General features: G+C 44.5%; 1 protein-coding gene across 1 annotated transcript in view; it reads left to right on the top strand.

The window, feature by feature from the left end:
* The window catches only part of map7d2b (MAP7 domain containing 2b), a gene marked incomplete at both ends in the record, with an annotated part of 61,835 nt that extends 35,699 nt beyond the window's left edge, over positions 1–26,136 (top strand). The window contains 8 exon segments of the mRNA XM_080751843.1: positions 492–688; positions 3,364–3,505; positions 7,548–7,728; positions 8,422–8,526; positions 9,070–9,133; positions 15,032–15,176; positions 25,804–25,822; positions 25,825–26,136. Of these exon segments, the coding sequence (XP_080607969.1) occupies positions 492–688; positions 3,364–3,505; positions 7,548–7,728; positions 8,422–8,526; positions 9,070–9,133; positions 15,032–15,176; positions 25,804–25,822; positions 25,825–26,136 (1,165 nt within the window).
* Between the last annotated feature and the right edge of the window lie 392 nt (positions 26,137–26,528).

Raw genomic sequence — 26,528 nt, 5'->3', positions numbered from 1 at the left:
AGCTGTAAGCAAGGTAATACATCAACACCAATACATCAAATGCATAGAAATAGTAATCTTAGAAAAATAACGTGGGTAGACCAATCACCTATTCAGTTTTTGTCCTGGGGTTTTTAGCGAGGGTTCTGTCAGCATCCCTGTGTTAGCTGATCTGAGTGCACGGGTGGAGTCTTAGGAATCGATCAGGCTTTGGAAGTATGGAGGTGCCATACCAGTGGCTGCTTTGAAGGCCAGCATCAGTGTTTTGTACTCTGTGCGGGCAGAAACTGGGAGGGAGCGGAGAAGGGGGGAATTACCTTTCCATTCTATATACAGTAGCTACTCTTGGTCTATCGATAAATGTGTGTAATATCGTCCGTCGTATCATCAACCATGTATCGTTGCGCTATAAAAATGTATTGTTACACCCCTACTAAACTCTAGTCTTGACAATGCATTGGGAGCACTGGAGCATGTTTTCTATCTGTGATGTTTGTGGGGTTATTTTTCAGGGTGAGGTCGGCCAGGAACCGGCCCCAGTCTCCGTGCTCCCCGGGACAGTACCCCCCCTCCCCTCTCCGCCAGCGGGCCGGGACCCCCGGGACCCCCGGGACCCCCGACGACAGGGGCCTGGAACGGAAGATCTCCAAGACGGAGACGTCGGAGAACAAGAAGATCCCCAAGTCCACCAGTAGAGACCTGGGCGCAGGTGTGTGTGTGTGCGTGTGTGTGTGTGCAGTGTTGTATTGCTAAATTTGGAAGTGTGGGCACGCACCGACGCACGCGCGTACGCGCGTCAATGTGCACGCGCATCGCGTGACGTTTTCGGTGGGTACTTCGGTAGGTACTTGCGCGGTGGCAGAAATAGCCTTCTTTAGACCAGTGGCTCTCATTCTCAACCATTAATTTGATGACCGGATCATCAGCTAAACCATGCAAAATAGCTGCACAACTGATATTTCCAATTCATTAATCCATTCTCAAATCTTCTATTACCATCTGCTCATTTCAGCACTGCCTGGCGAGCCTATTTCAACCAATTTTGCTGGGTCAGAACGACGAGACTTTTCACAAGAGATATTTCACACGTTTAATGCACGGCGGCATAACAGAACCATTTTAGGCTTAATATAATAGTTTTAATATAGGCATTATGTCTTACCTAACCAGCCCTCCAATAAGAATAAGACATGTTTATTTACTCACGTTTAGCAGCTGATGAGAATGCACCACGTTGCCGTTGTACAGACAGTGCTGGTGGTGTCTGCATGTTTGACTGGAATAATACTCGGGTAGATAATCCAAGGTAACAAAAATTCAAAACAAACAAACTGCTGCAGGCTACGAACCGCTTAAAGTTTGAAGAAGTAAACACAGACTGTGTACTAGTTGGTTGGTCAGTGAGTCTTATCCCTTAGCCCGAAGGGGCAGTCAGCTTGCTGGTTGGTTGGTTGTTGTCATGGCGATATTACAACCAATCGGTGGACGGTCTGTTCTGTGCTTCTGCACTCTGTCTGCGGTACAGTAGGTACTTGATGACACGGACCAGCAGCCAGCCTGCCGGCCCGCGCATCACTTGTGCACGCGCGTCAAGGCACGTGTGCGCGACGTGAGAGAAGTGTGGGCACGATGTGCCTTCGCGTGTACCCCCCACTACATCCCTGTGTGTGTGTGTGTGTGTGTGTGTGTGTGTGTGTGTGTGTGTGTGTGTGTGTGTGTGTGTGTGTGTGTGTTCAAAAATAGCAGATCTACAAGCTCGCAGCACGGCACTCTTGTATATCTGCTTTTTCTTTTTATAGTTAAAGCATAAAATAATTGTTAAAGTGGTTAAAATCTAACATAACAAAGATGCATTCCCGGTCTTAATGGGTTAAGTCTGAGCCCACTTTTTTAATATATATTTAAAAATATATATTATATAAGATATTTTTGGGTGGAGATGGACAGGAAACAGGGAACAGGGGAGAGAGAAATGGGGAGAGACATGCAGTAAAGATAGTCGGGAACAGGACTCGAACCCATCAGGCTACTATGGTAGAGCCTAGGTGCCCAACATCAGCTAAATGGACGGAGCACTGGCACCATGGAGCTATACTGTTTCATCTCAAAGAGTCCAATAAGATGAATTATGACCCGCCGCCTCAGAGTGATGTACTGTCCTTGAAGAGAGAGAGAGAGAGAGAGAGAGAGAGAGAGAGAGAGAGAGAGAGAGAGAGAGAAGAGGCAGTGTAATTTGAACTACCCTGTGGGATAGAACATCTTCCCCTGTTTGGCTGCAGTCTCTATCTCTATTTCTCTCTCCCCCTCCTCCATTTCCGGTCTGCATTAAATCTACCGTATATTATACTGTATGTAGGCCTACAAAAAGTAGATATACACAGCGTGGCACAGAGTGCTGCGATGCAAGCTTGTAGCTCTGCTATTTTTTTTTAATCGTTAATTATTTAGCAAATCTTTGAATATATATATATATATATATACAGTATTTATATACATATATAGATTTGCAACTCAAATATTTGCTTCTGGGGCGTCCCTGATACATAATATTTCGAGATGGGGGTCGGCGGCCAAATACACATAATTCCAGGGGTCTTTGACATGAAAAAGGTTTGAGAACCACTGATCGTAGAAACAGGTTTTTCAAAAATCTTAGAAGGATTTAGAGTACATTTGTAGAATCGGTCGTTAAAAATATGAAAATACTTAAAAAAATAGCAGATCTACAAGCTCGCCAATCAATCTACCGTATGGTGTTGGTATATCTATGTATCTACCTTGACAGACTGTGCTATACAGCACTGTTCTTTGTCTGTTTATCGTTGGGTATTGAAAATTGTCACCCCCCCCCCCCCCCCCCCTACCTACTGATCGGTTTTGTATGTTGCTGACCTCTGTCTCGATTTCTCAATGTCCGCTCACATCTTAATCAGAATCAGCTTCATTTTTCACGTGTTTGTGTGTGTGTGTGTGTCTGCGTGCGTGTGTGTGTGTGTGTGTGCGTGTGCGTGCGTTTGTCCCAACCACCCAAGGAGAGTTTGAAAACATGACCAATGCTAAAAAGAAAAAAAATCCATATCTGCTGGGTGAAGTACAACAATGTGCAAACACAGCAGCAAGATTCTTAAGCTGCTGTGATAGAAGGATATCAAATGGAACACAACCACCTTAAAGACTATTGATCATTGTATATATCCCTGCACTGTCTGCAAGTAACCTTGATACATGCAAACTGTTTCACTCACTTCACTTGTACATATTTTGTATTGTATTGTATTGTATTGCATTGTACTGTGTACACTTCAGCTTTGGCAATGTAAACATATGTTTTTTCATGCCAACAAAGCCCTTTGAATTGAAGTGAAATTGCGTCCCACCTCCCAGAGTCTCCAGGCACGCCTACAGGAGGCAGGAGTTTCGGGGGAACGACAGATGCAGAGGAGGCCGGACGGCTGCTGGCCGAGAGACGGCGTCTGGCCAGAGTCCAGAAGGAGCAGGAGGAGAGACAGAGGCAGGAGGAGGAGAGGTGTGTGTGTGTGTGTGTGTGTGTGTGTGTGTGTGTGTGTGTGTGTGTGTGTGTGTGTGTGTGTGTCTGTGTGTGTGTCTGTGTGTGTGTCTGTGTGCGTATGCGTGCATGCGTGCGTGTGTGTGTGCGCGCGCGCACCCGAGTGCTGCGCTGCAAGCTTGTAGATCTGCAGTTTTTGAAGAATCGTGACTTTTTTGTAAATCGTTCAATATATCTTTTTAAAAGCAAACATTTTTAACTCAAATATTTGCTTCTGGGGAGGGGGGGGGGGGGTCCCTGGAACAACATATTTTGAGATGGGGGTCCGTGGCCAAATACATGTCATTTTGGGGGTCCTTGACATGAAAAGGTTTGAGAACCACTCATTTAGAAGAAGGATTTAGAAGACGTTTTAGGGTCGAAAATATTCAAAGACAATATTCAAAAATAGCAGATCTACAAGCAGAGACCTCTTATCTCCATATTCTAACTTTTGGTGTTTTATTGAAGCGGTGACTAGCCGCTTCCAATGTATGGTCATGTCTGTCCCATGCCTTGTCCTCACTCACTCACTCACTCACCGTCCAGTATGAACAGGATCTGCGCATGCGCGCGCGAGAGAGAGAGAGAGAGCCGAGAGAGCCAGACAGAGCAAGCGATGCTGATTTCTAAACCGAAAGTGAAACTTACAAACCCCACGGAGAAAACAGAGAGAGAGAGAGAGAGAGAGAGAGAGAGAGCACGTTGCGGTAAAAAAAAAGAAAAGAAAAAACACACACACACACACACACACACACACACACACACACAAACACACCAGTAAAAACGGGACTCATAAAATGTCCCTGGGACCCATCTGAATCAAAAACATAGCTCTGGAACTGCTCTAATTCACCGCTTCAGTTCGAACCGAGGTTTGATTTTTTTGTAAATGAACGCCCAACTTGATCATACTACAGCGTCGCACAAAAAGTAGCAGATCCACAAACTCGGAACTTGGCGCGAAAAGGTGCGTTTCGAGCTTGTAGATCTGCTGCATTTGCTGTTTTTGTATTTGAATCCTGAAAAGGAACAGTTTTGGACATGTGAGGTTTCCACCCGACAGAGACGACATGGTTGACGACGCTATGAATCGTGCGACTTGAAAAGCAAACCAAACCAATCTTGATTAGAAAGCACTAGTTCTATTTTCAATTTGCAAGGAGCTGCAGTTTGGTAATAAGTGGGAAAGGAGTTTCCTTTTGTGCCACTTTGTTGATTGATTGATTGATTGATTGATTGATTGATTGATTGAAGTATTTATTAGAAGTTTGCATAGGAAAAGGTACAGTGTCATGACAGTACAGTTCACTGGTACAAGGTCAACTAAAAGGATACGCTCAGGAAAGCCGAGGCTTATTTACATAGAGATCCTTTTTTTTTTTTACTCACTCAACATTGAATGACAGACAGATAGAGCACAGTACCATGCAGGAAGAAAAACAGTTAACAAAAATAAATGGTATTTACAATTTAAAATAGAATAGAAGGGTACGGTGGAGGGTAAGGTTAGGCTAGGTTTAGTGTTACCAGTTTTGATTAGCAGTCGCCTATAAGTGGTTTCTCAGAGCAGTTTTAACTCATTTCTAGCCGATCCCGAGTATACTTAAAATACTCAAGTATTTAGAGTGCCGATCTCGAGTATACTCGCGTAAAATACTGTACAAAGAGTAACGCCGGTTCTCCTACCCTATAGCCCGGCGGAAGGTCCTGGCACGATCGGCCTCGGCGATTCATCATCATCACGGATCCACGTGCACAAAATAGTAATCCCATAACATGGAGGCCGACGGGGAATCTCATCTTTAATGTCCATTATCTCCAAACAACACTTTTAAAGCCAAGGATGGCATTAGATTCTCGCTACTATAACATAATAACAAAGGCATCGATCGGCCATTTTAGACACGGCATGGGGTGACGACCGCTTCGGTTGAATGACGTCATGACGTCAACCCGGAAGTGTTTACGCAATGGACTTCTGACCTTCAAAATAAGATACTGGCCGCGTATGGAGCCCTGCGAGAGGCACGCTGGACATTTAACCCGTTCATGTCTGGAGCACTAAATGGGTTAAAGGAAGTTAGGGATTTACACTCCTTTAAGGCCTTCGTTAGGGCGTTCCACATTTTAGCAGGAGAACAAATTTGACCCCTTTTTTTTGCACAAACATTACAGGAATACTATTTTGTAGCCTATTCATTAGAGATTACATTCTTCATTTCACTCCCCATTTCTGGTGCTGAAAACAAAGAGACAAGAGACAGTGTAATTTGAACTACCCTGTAAAAATAGAACTTCCTCCCTATTTGGCTGCACTGCAGTCGCTATCTCTATCGATTAGCAATTGATCAGCAAAAAGTATTGTGAATCATATGGTAATCTGAATATTCTGCATACGATTTTGACAACACAGCCCTCTCCTGTAGTGTGTGTTAGAGTTCTCAACAGGCCCGAGGCTCGGCCCGACCCGACCCAAAGAATTACCATACTTTTAGAGCAGAAAACCCAGAAAACCTGAACATGTGTCATTATGCACTTAATGTCCTCAAAGTCATGCATCCAACAAGCTTTGAACAGAGCAGATTCTCGATTGAGTTTTGGCCATTGTCGCCCGTTTTTCTTTAACTAGACCTTACCCGTTTGAAGATATGTGCTCCAATATATGTGCAGAGTGTGGGTTATGGAGAAAGTAACTGTAACTGGTGCGTGCGTGAGAATATGTGGGGGCATCATAATGTAAGGAGCAGCCCATGGAGGAGTGTATATTTTTTGATGGATACAAATAATTTAACAGCTAAATTAGGTGAATAGAAGTATGAGGATGTATGCGCTTGCTCTACATAATTTTGCCATACCCGTCGGAAGATAAGACACACATCAAATGCACCCGGTGCATGAGTGACCCGTGCATGCAGGCAAACCACATGAGAGAGAGAGAGAGAGAGATAATTAATTGTCAATTAATTGTCTAATTATGCTAATTACACATGCTAAACCCCAAAAGAAAAATTGGAGACATGTTTTTTTGGCATTCTGAGAACCCCAAGAATCAAGATGTACATGTCTCCAAAAATTAACATTCCAAAATTACGGAAATACATAGGCTCCTCTACTAAGAGACACTGCAACATTCCTAACTGTGAGATTGGTGGGTGTGGGGTTACAGATCCCATGGCCTGGAGGAACGGACCGTTGCCCTGACAACAGGCTGAAGTTGAGTTGAACAGAAGTGGTATAAAAACGCTAAGAAATAGCTTGAATTTGGTGAAAATGGAAATCGGGCTCCGTCAGCCTCTGTATAATGCTAATGGCCAATGCCATGTGAAAATTGGGATCAGTTGCTGAAGAGATAAAGGTGGGAATGCATTTGTGACTGACCTACTGACTGACTGACTGACTGACTGACCTCTCTCTAAAATTATATAATGGATAACACGGGCTAGGAAGCTCACCTCGGACAGCGACAAACTAGATGCCTCAGCCTCAGTAATGTTCACATTGAGCTGCATCCAACACATCCACTGTCATTTCCGGCAGCCTTACCGCTAGGCCACTAGGGGCAGTTGAATTTTTGGGGGGTAAATGATTTCTTTCATTCTTTTTCGGGTTCGGGCAGAATTTGAGAACTCTAATGTGTCATGTACCGATGTTTCTGGTTCACATTGGCACATTTCACTCAGGTTTTTTTCATCTCACTCATGTCACTTTGTCTGCTGACCTCACTCAGCAACAAAATAAAAATAAAATAAACAAAAATAAAAATAAAACATTTCACAGGAGGCAAGCAGTGATCACCCCGTGATGTGCACTGCAATGTAGTTTCAAATGCACTACATTGCAGATGCTTTTTTTAGAGTAAAAAAATTAAAAAGAAGAAGACACGTGTGACATGCATGATCTGGACAGACTGCCCCAGGAAATGTGCCAATCTCAATTCTCAACCCAAAACAACGGTATATCTTACTGCATTTGAGTTGTTTTCATTGTTGGGTTTTGCGTCTCTCTCTCTCTCCCCGCTAAGGCTGAGGGCGGAGGAGGAGCAGAGGAGACAGCAGGAGGAGCGGGAGCGCCAGGAGAGAGCCGCCCTGCTGGCGGAGGAGGAGAAGGGGAGGCGCGAGGAGGAGAGGAAGAGCAGGGAGGAGGAGGAGAGGAGAATGAAGGAGAGGAGGTGGAAGGACATGCAGGACCAGCTGGACAGAGAGGTCAGAGGTCACATGTTGAATTTAACCCATTAAGACCTGATGAGGCCGTTTCTATAAAATTTTGTGTTCTAAAATGTTGTTCCAGATTATGTGGTGCATAAAAACTACTGTAAAAGCTGCTTCCCCACCCAACAGTAGTATTTTTTAAATACATTATTTGACACCTTTTATTTGAGCCTCGAGCCTGCGTACTACTGTTACTACTGTGATATCAGTATTTTACCTTTACATTATCTCTCTATCTGTTTCTATCTGGACGGTCATTTCTCTTACAAGGCTAGATGGATTATCACTTGACAGAAACGGTATTGGGTTTGTCCGAGCGTAGCTTAGCTCACTGGTTCCCAAATATAAGAAATTCCAAAAAATTATAATAATTAACTAGTTGTGAAAATAACTGATCTACAAGCTTGCACCACAGCACAAAGCGACGCGTTGTGAGCTTTTTTCACTAGTTTGGGTCCCGGGCAAACGGCTAATTTCTCTTTTGGGTGTTGAGCAAAAAAAGTTTGGGAACCACAGTCTTGGCTAATGTTGGCTTATCCTCAATATAAACATTTAATCAGGCTGTTGTTGCCCTCGCTTCTGGGGCACTCAGCAAATGAGCCAGCAGCCCAGTAGCAAACCAATGAATGGAGTCATCAGTAATTCATAACCCTCTCATAACGATTGAATGGACTGCACTGCTTTCAGAGAGAGGAGGCGTTTCTGCGCGCTCAGCGGGAGGCCGAGAGGAAGAGGCAGGAGAGAGAGCTGCTGCACATCCAGGAGGAACAGGAGAGACTACAGAGGAAGAAGGTATACACCAGGGTTTCTCAAAGTGGGTGCCGTGATACCAGTCCAGGGGTGCCTCAGAATAATCTGATATGATACTCTGCTCTCTTACTTTTCTTCTTTCTTCTTTCTGTACTAATTTTTATTAAAATCTTTGTTTTACTGAAACCTGGTGTGCAACCGTCCTGGGGATTGAGGGTGGGGGGAGGGGGGATAGGGGATGGGTTTTGTTCATTCTCATAATAATGTACTTAGATATCCATATGTGATGATGTATTTATTGAGATTGTCTACCCGCCTCTGGGCTATTTCCATTTGAAAATTCAATAAAAAGATTTGAAAATAATTCTTTATTAATGTGCAAACCAATGAATGGCTCCTAACTCTGGCATATAATAATAGTTTTGAAAAATGTATTGAGAGCATTACAGCCTGTGATAAAAATCAGTCTATCTGTACAGAATGAGGACACATTTCTGTTGATAACTTATAGTCTTTACATCTACCTGAAATAGTAAAAATAAGTTTGTTTTGTTTGTCATTTTTCTTTTTTTTCCAACCCTGCAGAGAATTGAGGAGATTATGAAGAGGACACGGAAGAGTGTAGAAATAGACATGCCTCCTGCTCCTGGTACTGATGCGTATACCCTCCTGAACACACACACACACACACACACACACACACACACACACACACACACACACACACACACACACACACACACACACCTTTAGCTCCTCTCACTGTGGACTCAAAAGAAAGACTGATGCCACTAGGCAGGCAGCAGGCACTGATCAAACAGCAGGTACTAATTGACCACCTGGCTTGTGGGTCATGGTGACATGAGTGGACAGCCAATTAACTATGGTACTGCTGACATTTACACTGAATATGATATGCACATAAATAAAATAATGAACAAATATTATTTGAGGGCAATATTCATTGGCCTTTTGGACAGCTTCCTTGTGCTACCCGGGGATGTGCGCTCTCTCTCTCTCTCTCTCTCTCTCTCTCTCTCTCTCTCTCCCCCCGAGCTAAGCTATGTGTGCCAATAACACAACCTGGAATGGAACATTTCACATGTGAATGTGCGTGCTAGACAGTGCTATGGAGATGATATCCAAAGTGCCTTCCCTCTCATAAAACTCAGTGTGTGACTTTAGTTTGCCGGGGTCAGGGTGGTTTACAGTCACATAGATGGTTGCCTTCTTCTCTCTCTCGCTCCTTCTCTCTCTCCTCGGCCATACCTCACCTTCTTGGTCAGATCTGGCTTGGCGTACACGTCCTGATGGGATAGCTTCGCTGTTACTACGTGTCATTTTTTCTACACCCATTCTAACCCTTACCCTAAACCTAACCTCCGTTAAAGTCACAAAAAGCGGAAGGTGAAAATGAACGCTTTAAGAGAATAGTGAAGTAATTAATTCCTCCTTCGGTCCTGGAAACTTCCCTTTCGGTAAATACAAAGGTTATTTATGAAACACTAGCTTTATGTACTATTCTCTGACAATGAGTACTTATCATTGTATTAACGCACTGAGACCTGTGGCTGATTCTACAATATGTCTTTGAAATCCTAATTTTTTTTTTCTCGGAAAAACGTATGTTTCTATAATATATGTCAGTTGTTCTCAAACCTTTTCATGTCAAGGTAATTTATTCTGGCCTCCGACCCCATCTCAAAAATCACACCTAGTGTGAAGTGAGCTGTGTTATTTATGAGTTCATTTTGTGAAGCTTGGCCAATGTGACCCTGGGCGTAAAACAAACTTTGAGCGCTTTGTGTGTAGGCCAGATGTAGGCCATGCTTCAGAGCCCGGAATCTTTTTGGAGCCCTTACAATGTCAGATGTTGGAGCAAAAAACATTCCTTGGGCTAAATATGGTCCCCACAGAACTGTGAAAAGTTATGACTCATCAGTGATGAGTCATCACTAAACCATCATTTTGTGGGGTCCATATTTAGCCCAAGGAATGTTTTTCATGCAAAACAAATGCTTGCAATGGATTCAGAACAATTAAAAACACCTAGTTAGACCCCTCACATCCCACTTAAAGCCGATTTTTTGGGAGTCATTTTTGGAGCTGTGTGGAACACAAGCTCCCTATACATGGCCGTGTGTGTGGGTCTGTCTGTCTGCGTGTCTGTAGCCTACAGGACCTTTTGTGACCACACGAGGGCGCTGTTGTTCAGGCCAGACACACACACACACACACACACACACACACACACACACACACACACACACACACACACACACACACACACACACACACACAGCTCCACTTCGAACAGAGGTTTGATTTTTTCCTTTATAGTATAGTGTATATAGTAAGTGAATAGGACTCAAAGTTACCCTAGCAATCAAAGATTAGGGATTTTAAGTTTCAAACTTTGTTAGATATGTTACTAGACACCTTTATGAGCACATTACTAATTAGTGAGGAAATTGTTTGATAAGGAATTTATTCCCAGGTTTTATTAATATCCCCTGACTATTAATCCGATTCGAAAAATGTCTTCTAAAACGGGTTTCCCAAAAATGTACTGTATGTTGTAGGGCATTAACCAAAAAAATCAACAAATCGATTCAATTGACTTGATTACATAAGTCGACTCCCATCAGGGAAAGTTGAATGTTGAAAGAAAAAGAAAAAGAAAGGAATATACATTATTACATTATTATTTATTTTATAGACGAACAGATTTCTAGTTTAGCCAACCAACATTAGAGACTGCATGCCTAGGTGCCTGTTTCATGTAATCAATTCCCCAAATGTGTTATTTTGGGGATGGCTCAGCCTCAGCGCATGTTTCAGTTAATTCGTAGTGGTAGCCTACCTCTTCTTTGTGGCAGGTGAGATATGTGGTACGCTCCTATTCATGGGTTGCATTTGTAGTCCTAAACCGGCCATATTGATCTTTAGGGTTACCTGTGTAACACAGGTGTTCAATTTGTCTGATTGGCATAGAACCAATGTACTACGTTAATCAAAACACCTGTGTTGGTCCTCAAAATGGCTGGTGTAGGACTACAAATGCAACCCATGAATAGAGACATTTAACTTCACCCCGCCGCAACAGCATTGCACGCTGAGAACATGAGCTTGGAGGTCTGCTATTCTCTGCACGCAGCACCGTCGCGGGACGGACAATAAATGAATTAGGCTTGATCATGGGCCGCAGCTGCTGTGATCATATAGATGCGTCGCAGCGCGACACGCTGTGAGCTTGTAGATCGTCTATTTTCAAATAGCCTGGCTATAGGGTTAAAGGTAGGCCTTCTACTGTATGTTTTAATATAATAATTGATATAGAATGTCAGATGTCAAGACACAGATCTTTAATACAAGTTGCTGAAGTTGAACAGCAGTGTGTCAGTATGGTTTCTCCCTAGGAGGCAGTGACGCGCTAATCTGGCAGTGTGTGACATCATGTCCGCTCTCCTTCCTGTCAAACCATTTGTTTACATTTGAATACAAACAAGGAGATTTCATTGTACAACTGCGTGCGTGCGGACGTGCGGTGCGAATACAAACAAGGAGATTTAATTGTACAACTGCGTGCGTGTGTGCGTGCAGACGTGCGGTGCGAATACAAACAAGGAGATTTCATTGTACAACTGCGTACGTGCGTACGTGTGGCAGCATTAACATTGGAGTGGGGATTGGGGACGTGAACAGTCGGGTTGTATGCAAACTGTGATGCGCGACGCTATTGTTGAAACGTGACTGTGAACTGAACTGTGAATACGTGAACTGAACTTTCAATATAACTTACCTTTGAACTGCAAGTTACTGTGTTGTGTCCGTTATTGCGTGTTATTTAATGAACGAACCCCTGTATTCCCAGAGGTTGTGTATATGCGAGAGTGCCTACTACCCTCTATATAGCAGCCTTGTGTAATGGTTTTGGCCATTTTTTCAGGTTAACTCCCTGGCTGGCACCCCAAACATTTTACTATTCGGCCTAAACCGTTACAACATAATCACCATGGCAGCGTACAGGCTCCATTGTGCTCCGCTGCTGTCGGCTTTGCAGCGTCAGTCATTACATCACACATTTTTGGGTTTCCCTGTAACTCGCCAGCACTGATCAAACAGCAGGTAGCCTACTAATTTACCACCTGGCTTGTGGGTCATGGTGACATGAGTGGACAGCCAATTAACTATGGTACTGCTGACATTTACACTGAATATGATATGCACATAAATAAAATAATGAACAAATATTATTTGAGGGCAATATTCATTGGCCTTTTGGACAGCTTCCTTGTGCTACCCGGGGATGTGCGCTCTCTCTCTCTCTCTCTCTCTCTCTCTCTCTCTCTCTCTCTCTCTCTCTCGATCGAAACAATAGTGCTTCGAAACATTAGTGAAGAACTATTTCTCTCGGCTGTGCAAACTTCCCATTTGGTAAATGGAAAGCAGCCGTCCTTGAAATGGGACAATGTTAGCAGAGATATGAACTTCAACTTCTGGCACTCTGCTAAGTCATGTGAAGACTGATGTCACTTTTGACGGCTCCCTCCTTTTAGTAGTCCCAAATCTTTGAAAAATACCCAAACACCCCATCAAGGGTACAAATAACAGCGTCCTCTCCATGGGTTTGGCAGCTACCAATGATAAAAGAGAGTGCACTAAATTGTGCAAGGCGTTAAGCTGATTTCTTTGGCATCCCAAGTTGTTGAAAGCCTCTTTCAGCCCAACCTATGAACCATGTCCTATAGGCTGCCAAAGATAAACACAAGTATAATTACAATACACCTACAATAACCTAGCTCTGTGATGGTATGGAGGAGTGGCTGGCATTTAGTGACTTTATGAAGAGAAGCAACCCGCACTCACGTTATAAGAGTCTTTTTTAATAAATAAACAGCAGCAGCAGTAGTCAGGACATGCAGACGCGTTTCGGCCGTTAGGCCATCATCAGTGTAACTGAATTACTAGTTCAGGAAGTGACGTACATATAGATTACTATGCTTTGTCATACAATCAATACAACAAAGAAAGAAAAGAAAAAGACCATTACTGTATCAAAAGTAATCAACAAATTATTCTTTAAGAACTGGTCAGACATTGGCCAAATTGTTAAAATACTATACGAAAGAGGCAAATATTTAGAGAAGTAACTCTTTCAGAGAAGTAACTCTCTGAAACCATCTGCAGTATTTATCTGTGGAACCGATTCAAACTAAATGTAATGCCTCAACCCTACACTTCTTGAGTGAGTGGGTTGATTATTATTAATATCTTACTATAAATGCGAGAAATCTCTGTGAGCGTGTGTGCGTAGATGTGATCCGCGTATCTCGAGAACCGTTTGTCCCACCAGCTTCAGATTCGGCACGCGCGTTCCCCGCCGCGGCGCGGAGTGCAGTGCCGGGCCTCGGCCCGACCCGATGCGCGGTTTTCCCGAACCGGCGCGAAACGTTCTGAATCTCCATATGCGGAGATGATTGTTGACATCAGGCTGTTTCTGAGGAAACCGGCGCAATCGCTGACTCATTGTGACATCACATCATAAAAGGCTCTGACATCACGTACGCCACATGAGTCAACAAAAAATGCCATGGTTACGTATTGAATGTCATCAGTATGACGTGTTCTGATGTTCATATATGGGCTTAAATGGACACAGGCAAACATATGGCCTGTGTCCATATATGACGACAGGTATAATGGGGTTTGCATTAAAGGGGGAACAGTCGGAGGCACAGACAGATAGAGATCTCCATAATGGGAATAAAGGGACACAGACAGATACAGATATGTCCATATATGAGCATACATGGACACAGGCAAACAGATGGTCAATACGGGTCCTACAGAGATCTCCATATATGGGCATAAAATGGACGCTTAGAGACAGATAACTCCATTATGGGCATAAATGGACACAGGCAAACAGATGGTCAAAACGGGTCCTACAGAGATCTCCATATTATATTATTAATTGATTTTGGTGGGTTGAGAACCACTGCTCTAAGCTACAGTCAAAGGTGCTGTCAGGCCACTTCAAGAATCAAAACTGATTTGGGCCTTTATTGACAACCAAAACAACCTATTGGCAGAAAGATGTGCAAAGATGTGCAAAGATTTTAGTTAAAGGAATTGTTTTCATTGAATGCACCCTTATACATTACACACATTGTGTGTGTGTGTGTGTGTGTGTGTGTGTGTGTGTGTGTGTGTGTGTGTGTGTGTGTGTGTGTGTGTGTGTGTGTGTGTGAGTCAGCTGCAGTGTGACTCAGCAGTGTCCAATAAAGCTGGACTGCAGCACCCCCCATTGGTCAGAAAGAGCATGACATTTTACCCAAAAGTCTAAAACAGCAGTGGTTCTCAAGCTTTTTCATGTCAAGTATGATATGTATGTGGCTACAGAAACCCCCCGTCTGAAATATATTTTGTGCCAGGGAAGCCCAGAAGAGAAGATTTATGTTAGAGAAATTCAAAATTAAAGACGTGAGAACAGTTTCCATATACTGTATTTATTTATTACAAACCCTGTGTGTTCATCCTCCAGTGCCTGAGCTGAGGAGTGAAGCCGACGTGGTCTTAGAGGAGGAGGCCCTCCTGGTTCCCGAGCCCCCCGTCATCTCCCTGGGACCCCTGGAGGCCAAGAGCTGTGTGGACGAACTCTCTGACGGAGTCCAGTCCATGGATGTCAGGTACTGTAAGATGTCTGTGCTACTACCACTCCAGGCAAGTGCACACAGAGGCATCAAAGGGGGCTTGAGCCCTTTTACCCCTATGTCTCTCCATACCATTGATGCAGCTTTTACTATAGTAAAAGAAATGCCAAATGCCTCCTTTCCATGCTGTACCCAAAGGCAGCACTCAACAGAATTGTCTTTTTCTCACTCTCCTGCACTTGAATGCAAGGGTTTTATTTCAAAATAAGTGCCCTCTCTATGTAAAGAAAGACATGTCCAGTAAATTATACTTAACCAAAAATAGTCTGAACAAAATATATCTTGTATGGGCAAGAGAGAAAGAGAGTGAGAGTGGGAGATTTGCGACCAGAGTTCAGTCAGGACAAACTCATGAATGCATAACATATTTTTATTGAATATTTAAAGTGAACAATATATTTATATTGGTGATGAATTGGATCTTCTTTGAGGTACTCTGAGAAAGCACATCACATCACATTTCCCTACCAACAGGGACTCTGAATCCCCCATGGGACATAAAAGTAGATCCAAAAGGACAGGTGGTGGCTGGGGTGGTAGAGGGTAGTGAACAGCATTGTTTTCAAAATGAAGCAGCACAGACAGCATGTAGGTAGCAGCAAACAGCAAGCAAGGAATGAGCAATGTAACTCCCCCAGTTAAACAGGATGCTTCTTACCCTGCGCGTTAAGAGGAACTTCAACGGTCTTCCAGTGTGCAGATGTACAGTATATATTCATTGTTTATGTTCGTCCCAATTACATATTTTATCATCTCCAAATGCCTAGCATGCCTCTCACATGCTTATAGACAGCTCTTGTGTGAGTATGTAGTACAGTACTGTACCGGAAACATTCATCTCTAGTGAGAGTCATCACATGGCGGTAAGGAGCAGGAACCACTCTGAGAAAAATATCCAAAGGTGTGTTTTCACTTACTGTAAACAAAACACTGTTTTTTTCCCACCCTGTTCTAACGAAAAGAGACCTTGAACCATGAAAGAGCTCTTGTTGGAAAAGGACTATGAAGGAGTATTCCTTTTGAATGACATTCAGAGAGCCATTTCAACTGTTATTGTCTGTTCCACAGACAGTGAAATACACATTGGTAAATTAGCATATTGCTCAGGCGGATCTTAACCTTGACAGCAGTACTCAACAGAATGCAAAGAATCTAGATGGAAAGGAGATTCACTCAGTAGATTAAAATAGAACTATACAACGTCTAGAACAGGGGTATTCAACTAGATCAGGCAGTGGGCCACAATTGTAAAATCAATTGAAGTCGGGGGCCACAAGACTGTGACAACAGAACAGAAACGAAAATGTTCATGGTTAACTGTTTCACCGTTTGCTATATTTCCGATACGACACAACAATGGACATGTATGTCCATTAGGCAGAGATGGGCACAAAATACAAAAAAGTACTTAAAAATAAGAAAAAATATAAATACTTGGTCAGAAGTTTGTCTAATAATACTGACAATGATACTGTCACCAATGCACTATCCTGGTAACAGTATCCTGGTAAGTATTTCACATATTATTTTTTATTTGTATTTCAAATTTTTGGATTTTGTGCCCATCTCTGCATATTAGGCTACTGCATTCATGCATTTTGATGTTTTCTGTGCCAGATACAGTATTTCAGTGTGATCTTCATGGGTCATTGTCATGGAAGCGTCTTTGCGGCAAGAGTATTTGAGGCAGGCTGGCAAGGTGAAGTGTTTACACCGACTGATAAAAGCACAAGATGTGCTTGAAGTTAATGATGATGGAGAATATGAAGATGGATACAATCCAGGTGAATTATTTATTTGGGTACATCCACTCAAGACCCAGAAATGGACACAACAATGGACATGTACTGTATGTACAAAAAGGCCCTTAACTGTGAACTAAACATGATCTGCACCTGGCTCAATGACAACAGACTCTCAATTCACCTAGGTAAAACTGAATGTATCCTCTTTGGATCTAGTCAGAAACTTAGCCTAGTTGAGAACTTCACAATTAAAGTAGGTGACACTGTGATTGAAAGAAAAAAACACATCTGCTACCTGGGTTGCATCCTGGAGGCTAACCTATCCAGTGAAAAAATGACTACCAAGGTAATCAAAAAAGTCAACCAACGAATTCGTTTCTTGCAAAGGGTTGCCCCGCTGATCAATATTAAATCTCGAAAGACACTAGGAGGTGCTCTTATTGGGCCCCTCATTGATTATGGAGTCCTTGTCTGGTATCGCGATGTCCCAGCTGCCTTAAAGTTAAAGCTCCAAACAGCCCAGAACAAACTAATTAGGGTTGTGCGTGGTCTTCCATCTCAGACCCACCTTACCGATCATCACCACGAAAGCGTGGGGTGGCTCAAAGTAGCTGACAGAGTACAGCATCTTGCAATGGGCCTGGTGTACAAGATTCACTACACCTCCAAGATACCCATGTACCTGGCAAACTACTTCTTAAAGGTCAAGGATGTTCACGATCACAACACCAGAGGCAGCTCCACTAATCATCATCAACGTAGATTTAACACTAAACAAGGCGCTAACTCGTTCTCCTGCTATACCATCAACATGTGGAACGCCCTTCCACAAGCCTTTCACTAGTAAAGACCACACCATCAAACAATAGCAGTTGGGTTGTATTTATTGAATGGATACGGTGTGTATGAATGGAGACTGATTGAGGGATGGAGTGATGGAGTGGTGTACTGAGGATGGTGTGGTGTAGATGAGTTGTGTGGTGTAGATGAGTTGTGTGGTGGAGATGGGCTGAAGAGGTATGGGTGCTTGTTGATCTGGGTGCTAGCAGGTGGCAGTTAATGGTTCCAGGGGGCGATGAACCCTGGGTGTTTGGCTTTGGGGTCCTTGGATCTGGGGTGGCGCCGAGGTCCATGGATCTGGAGTGGCGCCGATTTACGCTTTAAGGCCCCATCTGGAACCTGAAGGAAAGGATAAGGAAATGTTAGTGGAGCGCATGAGAAAAGTGTGGAGATTGGGGTGGTGGAGGGATGCGAGAAACGGATCAGAGGATGGCAGGTGGAGGTGGTCGTGTATAAATACAACCCTTGATTGGTTTCAGGGAGGAGATAAGGGAGGAGTTGTTATCAATGGGATCACGAGCAGGTGAGCTTGGGAGGAGTAGAAGTCAGCCAGATTGGAGGCAATAACATGGTGGGGAGATAGTTCTCCGATGTGGTCTTTCCTCCTGAACTTATGTTGTACCAACAGCATTTCACTAGTAAAGACCACACCATCAAACAATAGCAGTTGGGTTGTATTTATTGAATGGATACGGTGTGTATGAATGGAGACTGATTGAGGGATGGAGTGATGGAGTGGTGTACTGAGGATGGTGTGGTGTAGATGAGTTGTGTGGTGTAGATGAGTTGTGTGGTGGAGATGGGCTGAAGAGGTATGGTTGCTTGTTGATCTGGGTGCTAGCAGGTGGCAGTTAATGGTTCCAGGGGGCGATGAACCCTGGGTGTTTGGCTTTGGGGTCCTTGGATCTGGGGTGGCGCCGAGGTCCATGGATCTGGAGTGGCGCCGATTTACGCTTTAAGGCCCCAAAAAGTGGTGCTTTGTTTGTCACGAACACATGGCATGGGCAGGGTTGGACCGCTGGAACGGATGTAGACAGACTTTGCAGGTAGAGGATCGAGGCATTTGATTATGGGATGGTGGGAGGTATGGAGAGAACATCTGTGGAGAGAGTCAGGACAGGGTAAGAAGTGGACAGGTAGTTGGGCCATGCTAGAAATTCAGAGGGATAGCATCGTTGATGTAAATTAGTTGTAAGTTAAGTCGTAAGTTAAGTCGGATGGAATGTTGATCCATGCGTTAGTTAGAGGCAAACACCCTTGAGGTCTTGTCCTGGGAACAACCCGGGAGGGTAAAGGAAGGTTAGTTTAGTTCGATCAGTGCGAACGATATGGGGTGTAGATAGGAGTGACAATTGGTTGTACGGGTGTATGAGGAAGGAGCGGCTGGACAGTACGGGGGCCCAAAAGAAGCCGCGACAAGATCTGGTGGATCTCAGATGGCACGGGTGGACAGGAGGAATGGGTTAAGGTAATCATAGCAGTAGTTTGATTTAGTCTTTAAGTGTAAATTAATAGGATGCACTAGATCAGAACAAAATGGAGTAGGCTGAAGTTTGCTTTTTGCTTTTTGCTTTTGTGCCTGCTTTAACCTTTAAATGGACTTTGTACCTGGAAATTGTATGACAAAACAGACAAGGGAAACGTGAACAGATGCAAAACAGACAACGACAAAACGAAGACGTTTGTGACATGGAAATGCATTTGGTATGGTGGAGGCTGAAGTGGGGAATAGAGAAGAATAATGGAATGAATAATGGAATGAATACTGGAATGAAAACTGGAGTGAATACTGGAATGAAAACTGGAGTGAATACTGGAATGAAAACTGGAATGAAAACTGGAGTGAATACTGGAGTGAATACTGGACCTGGAATGAATACTGGACCTGGAATGAATACTGGACCTGGAATGGATACTGGACCTGGAATGGATACTGGACCTGGAATGAATACTGGAATGAATACTGGACCTGGAATGAATACTGGACCTGAAATGGATACTGGACCTGGAATGAATACTGGACCTGGAATGGATACTGGACCTGGAATGGATACTGGACCTGGAATGGATACTGGACCTGGAATGAATACTGGACCTGAAATGAATACTGGAATGAATACTGGACCTGGGATGAATACTGGACCTGGAATGGATACTGGACCTGGAATGAATACTGGACCTGGAATGAATACTGGACCTGGAATGGATACTGGACCTGGAATGGATACTGGACCTGGAATGGATACTGGACCTGGAATGGATACTGGACCTGAAATGAATACTGGAATGAATACTGGACCTGGAATGAATACTGGACCTGGAATGGATACTGGACCTGGAATGGATACTGGACCTGGAATGAATACTGGACCTGGAATGAATAATGGAATGAGTAATGGAATTAACCGGCGTGGGTTAACGGGGGGAATGGGGATGGTGGGAGACGGACCGGGTACAGAGAACCTGTTGAGTTGCATTTATTGAACATTTGTGACATGGAAACATTTGTGACATAGAAATGCATTTGGTATGGTGGAGGCTGAAGTGGGGAATAGAGAAGAATAATGGAATGAATAATGGAATGAATAATGGAATTAACCGGCGTGGGTTAACGGGGGGAATGGAGGTTAGAAATGGAGGCGGTTAGCGGGGACGGACGTTGAGTTGCATTTATTGAACATTTGTGACATGGAAACATTTGTGACATGGAAATGCATTTGGTATGGTGGAGGCTGAAGTGGGGAATAGGGAAGAATCTGGTTGGTGGCAGAGAGGGAAAAGGCGCCTTTGGGGCTGAAGGCTGGTGAAGTGCCTTCGGGACAGAAAGGCGGGCCAAAACGCCTTGGTGACTGAAGGAGGAGGAGGCACGCTGTGCCGGTCAGAGGGAGGAGGAGGCACGCTGTGCTGGTCAGAGGGAGGACTGGTCGGAGGGAGGAGGAGGCACGCTGTGCCGGTTGGAGGAGGCACGCTGTGCCGGTTGGAGGAGGCACGCTGTGCCGGTCGGAGGGAGGAGGAGGTATTCATCATGGGCTGCTTTGAGGGAGCCTGGAGGTGGTGGGTATGGGTGGGCATGCGACATGGGCTGTGGAACTTCGTACCTGGAAATTGCATGACAAAACAAACAAGGGAACAGTTGTGAACGTGGTTAGCACTGGAAGCCAAGTAGGCTGTCACTGGCTATATCGCTGCTGGACTGAAGGCAGCTGTGGGTGGGAGGGGATGTTGTAATGGTTTAGCACTAGAAGCCAGGTAGGCAGTCGCAGGCTATGGCTGCTAGGCTTAAAGGCAGCCGTGATAGTAATGGCTAGGAGGGGATGTTGTAGTGGTATAGCACTGGAAGCCGGGTAGGCAGTCGCTGGCTATGGCTGCTGCCTGGGCTGAAGGCAGCCGTAATTGAAATGGCTAGAGGGGGAAGTTGTAATGGTTTAGCACTGGAAGCCAAGTAGGCAGTCGCTGGCTATGGTTACTGGGCTGAAGGCAGACGTGAAGGAATGGCTAGAGGGGGATGTTGTAATGGTTAGCACTGGAAGCCAGGCAGGCAATCGCTGGCTGTGGCTAGAGGCCTAGACCAGCTATGGATGCAATGTTGGTAGGTGTAGTTTGGAATAAATGCTGAGCCTGCCTTAAATGGTGCAATGGTTACTGTGGAATTCTGCCTGGGCATACGAGGATAGGGACAGAATGTAATGCGACGATGTGATGTCACGACAATGTGTTGTCATGGGTCAGCTATAGACATACAGCATAGCATTCAATGGGCATACGAGGGACATTAGCAGAATAAATTCCACGATGATGTGATGTCGCAACAATGTGATGTCGTGGGTCAGCTCTAGACATGCGGTATAGCATACAAAGGCATACAAGGGACACAGGCAGAATATGATGTCACGATGAGATGTCACGACAATAGATGTCATAACGGGTTAGCAGCTATAGACATAGAGGCATTACTCACTCACAGACATACGTATGGACAAGGTGTGACAGTTTTCATAGTTAACTGTGACCTACGTTTGCAAGACAATTAACACATGGAGGTGGCAGAGAGCACGTGCGTAAAAATGTATGCATGAAGATTAGGTGGTGGAGAATGTGGGGAGGTGAGTGTTTGTTTTGCAAATGGATGATGTTCCATGCATTGTGAAGGTAAAATGTCACGTTTTAATCAATAGAGCAATGGGACGCTGATGAGAGAAATAGTGTGGGGAGTGGTTAATAACCCGAAGGGATGGGTGGATGTATGGATGATTAGATAAGCTGTTTAGGATCATACGGTGTTAGCCTTTAGACACCGTTTATTAGATATAGAAGTTCTCAGATGATACCGTGATGGTCAGCAAGATCTCGGGTGACAACACGGCTGAGCACGATGGTGTGGTTAGGGACTTTGTGCAGTGGAGCGAGGCTAACCATCTCAGGCTCAACTCAAGCAAGACCAAGGAGATGGTGGTGGACTTCCGTACTTCCAAGAGAGTCCCCCCGGTGCCAAGCACCATTAACGGAGAGGTGGTTGAGTTCGTGGATAACTACAAACTCCTCGGAGTACACCTGAATAGTTCACTGGACTGGTCGGACAACGCGCAGGCGATTCACAGCAAGGGGAAAAGCAGGCTGTTCCTCCTGAGAAGACTGAGATCGTTTGGTGTGTGCAAAAGGATGTTACAGATGTTCTACCAGTCTGTCATGGCAAGTGTCCTCTTCTTTGGTATAACATGCTGGGGTGGCAACAACAGAGCAGGTGACACGTTAAACCTTAACAGACTGGTGAGGAAAGCAGGCTCTGTCGTTGGGTCCTCTCTGCAGGGGTGGAGGAAGTAACCAGGGTGCGATCAGCGAGGAAGCTGGACTCCATCTTGGAGAACTCCTCCAACCCCCTCCAACTTGAGATCACCAGCTACTGGAGTAAGAGAGGAAACGACCGCTTTGCCTACCCAGGACGGAGATGCGAGAGATTAGGAAAATCTTTCGTACCGGCTGCCCTTAAGCTGTACAACGAGACACATAACGGACGAATGAAAAGGACTTCCTTCCTAACTTAGACTGACGGAACTATTGCTGTATTGACTTTGACCTCTAAGGACCTTCCAGGGAAAGTGCTCATGTGCGTCTTGCGGTGACATGCTTCCTAGTTTCTTCTTCTCTGAGCTGTTATTGTTTTGTTTTTTTCGCACTGTTTTTTTGACTTTGCACTATTAAGTTGGAACTATTGCTGTATTGACTTTGACCTCTAAGGACCTTCCAGGGAGAGTGCTCATGTGCGTCTTGCGGTGACACGCTGCCTAGTTTTTCTGTTTTTTTCGCACTGTTTTTCGACATTGCACTATTGGGTTGTGTTGGTAGTTTCTGAGTATGTGTCTTGTTTAACAATGACAGTGAGATACTTGTTGCACTAACTAGCATTGACTGCTTTGGTCTCTTTTTGTAAGACACTTTATGTATATATACTTATATTTAATTCGCCCCCTCTATTTGATGCACCCTCTCTTTTTTGGTACTGTACTGCTCTTGTTTTTACTCTTATCTATTTTTTCCTACTTCTCTGTAACTTTGTAAATAACTGTATACTGCTGTGCTACAACTGGACAACTAAATTTCCCCCTTGGGATAATAAAGGTATCTATCTATCTATCTATCTATCTATCTATATAGAACAAGATGGTGAGCTGGTGAGGACGATGGGGGGAGGAGTGGTGACTATGGACAGATAGATGTATGGATGAATATGATTCAGAGCTTTGTTGGATTACAGTGAATGTAGGGCTGCAATGGAAATGATCATTGTAAAATACCATTGCTCTAGCCTGTATTGTTGTTGGGACTGATAGTATTCAGTGAATCAATGTAGAATGGTGGAGGTTGACGAATGAGTAGGTGAGGATGTGCTGTGGGTATAGGAGTCGGGTGTGTGAAAAGATACTTAGCTTTGAGTGTTGGACAGGAAATCATGGGCACGGCTGAGCAACTCTGGATCTGGGAGTGACGTCATCGCTGTGGGTTGTAGCGGAGTCCCGTGGAGCGAGCCGGCTTTGAATGGCGGCGTGGGAGAAATAGGCTATTTCGCTAGCCGCGGAGGTGTCTTGAACACCGTGGCGGTCGGGACTGGACTGACTGGTTGTGTGAGGATAGGACTGGGGTGGTGTTGTGATGTGCCGAACCGGGACTGCCTCGAGACGGCGTGTGGAGCCGGGCCGCTGGCGAAACATGTTAAAGTTAGTGGCCACGGAATGAAAACAGGACTGTAAGGTTGGTGTTTGATCTCGCTTGCTGGTGCTGGATAGAAGTGATGGCATCGCTGGAGTACGAGCTGGCATCTGTTGTGGGTTGTAGGAGGAGGAATTGTAGCCTACATTGTGTCATTAATATTATATTTAATCGGTTCGGTTGACCCAGGGACACGTTGGTGAGCCTGAGCTTGTGTGTGTCCGTGCGAGAAACGGATCAGAGGATGGCAGGTGGAGGTGGTCGTGTATAAATACAACCCTTGATTGGTTTCAGGGAGGAGATAAGGGAGGAGTTGTTATCAATGGGATCACGAGCAGGTGAGCTTGGGAGGAGTAGAAGTCAGCCAGATTGGAGGCAATAACATGGTGGGGAGATAGTTCTCCGATGTGGTCTTTCCTCCTGAACTTATGTTGTACCAACAGCATTAAAGGAGAGCAAATCCCTAGCCTCCTTCAAAATTGGTATGAAAAGTCACCTTCAGACAGCTGCTACCCGTGACTTGTAAATAGACTAAGCCCCCATGCTCCCCCCCCTTTTTTTCTTTTTTTTTCCTGCCTTTGTATTTGATGTTATGCTTTTGAAACTGATATTATCCTAGATAAAGTATGTTCTATCCGTCTGTCTTTCAATGTTATATGAGATACTTAAAGTGTGGTTCCTGTGGAAATAAGCCTCGGCTTTCTAGGATCTCCTTTTAGTTGACCTTGTACCAGTGATTTGTACTGTCATGAAACTGTACTTTTTTCTATTGCAAACTTCTAATAAATTCTTCAATCAATCAATCAATCAATATGTCCATTAGGCTATGGTAAATTATTCGGCCCTGCTTCATACTGCATTCATGCATTTTGATGTTTTCTGTGCCAGTCCTTTATAGATCACAGGCTTGTATTTTGATGATTATGGAGAATATGGACACAATCCAGGTGAATTATTTCTTTGGGGTAAAAGGACAACATCCACTCAAGACACATAAATGGTTTCAAGTGGATGGTTGAAGTGCACTCAGAACTCATCTGTTGAGCTCTTGTTTTGTTGTTGCCGAGCTGCCTAGCAACATGGTGAAACAATAAATTGCTGAACATTCAAAATGGTCATCCTGTACAACCAACCATCCAATAATAATTTGTTACATTTATTTTTACATTGGAATATGGAATGTTCTCCAGGGGCCATAAGAAAGTTCTGCTGGGGCTGCATTTGGCCCGCGAGCCGCCAGTTGAATATCACTGGTCTAGAAGGTTTAAGGCTCACAGATGATGGCCTCCAACACAAACGTGTTCTTAAAATGACAAAATCTTGTGGCAATTGAGGGCGGCCCGCCATCTAGAACAGTGGTTCTCAACCTTTTCAGGCCGTGACCCCCAAAATAATCATATTTTAACTGGGGACCCCCCCACCCTGACGAGCACTAAGAGTTGAGGCATTACAATTTGTATAACACGGTTCTATTGTGAAAATAGCAGATCTACATGCGTTGTGAGCATGTAGATCGGCTATTTTCACAATATTTGACAATTTGGCCTATGTTTAATTTAACATTTTAGAGGTATTAAAAAGTCCTTAAATTGTCACTTTAAAAATTTGCAGATACCCTCTATCTATACACTTAAACTTTATGTTGGTTTGTTTACTGTTGAGTGAGAAAACAATGTTTCACATTAAGCTAATCATCTGGGGACCCCAACCCAAATAATTTGGGGACCCCCCTGGGGGTCCGACCCACAGGCTGAGAACCACTGATCTAGAAAACGTACCTGCCGACCACAGTTATTTTTTTAGCGTAAACACAGATCTGTGTCTCCATCCATCGCAGCCCGGTGTCCAGGGACGAGCAGGCCAGCGCTCAGGACTTCTCGCCGGTCACCGAGGGAGGAATAACTGAGGGCGACGACACGAGCAACGACGCCCGCACCCTGGAGCACCTGCTGGACCTGGCTGCTGCCCAGGGGCGGGTGGGCGGCCAAGGCCCGGGGCAGCAGGGTGAGGAAATGACGCCTCCTTCCTACCCCAAGCTGGGAGACCTGAACAAGAACCTGCTCATACAGGCCTGCAACGCCGCCGCCTCCGAGTCCTCCTCCCAGCTCATCCACAGCAACAGCCCTGGCAAACTGGACGTCCAGTAAGCCAGGTTAGAGCAATCCTACACACACACACATAGACAGAGTTCTCAACGGGTCTGAAAATGAAGGCCCGGCCCTAACTGGGCCCCCCGAAAAAACCCGAAAAGGTGTCATTATGCGCTCAAAGTCACACTTCCAACAAGCTTTGAACTGAGCAAATTGGACCTTTCCATATCCAGAGATGATGTCCAACGCAACTTGAAAACGGACACTTTTGCTGATTTTTAACATTGTCGTCCGTTTTTCCTCAATAACACAGGCAAGGAAGTTCGTACGGCGACAAACTAGATTCACCAACACATCCACCGTTAGGCCGCTAGGAGCAGTTGAAATATTTTTTGGAGAAGGGTAATAGAGTTTATTTTATTTTTTACGGAACCCGAGGCTCGGCACAA

This window comes from Nannobrachium achirus, assembly GCF_963921795.1.
Source record: "Nannobrachium achirus genome assembly, chromosome: 21".
Taxonomy (NCBI): domain Eukaryota; kingdom Metazoa; phylum Chordata; class Actinopteri; order Myctophiformes; family Myctophidae; genus Nannobrachium; species Nannobrachium achirus.
The sequence above is the reverse complement of the archived record's forward strand: the minus strand, read 5'-3'. Positions and strand labels throughout refer to the sequence as shown.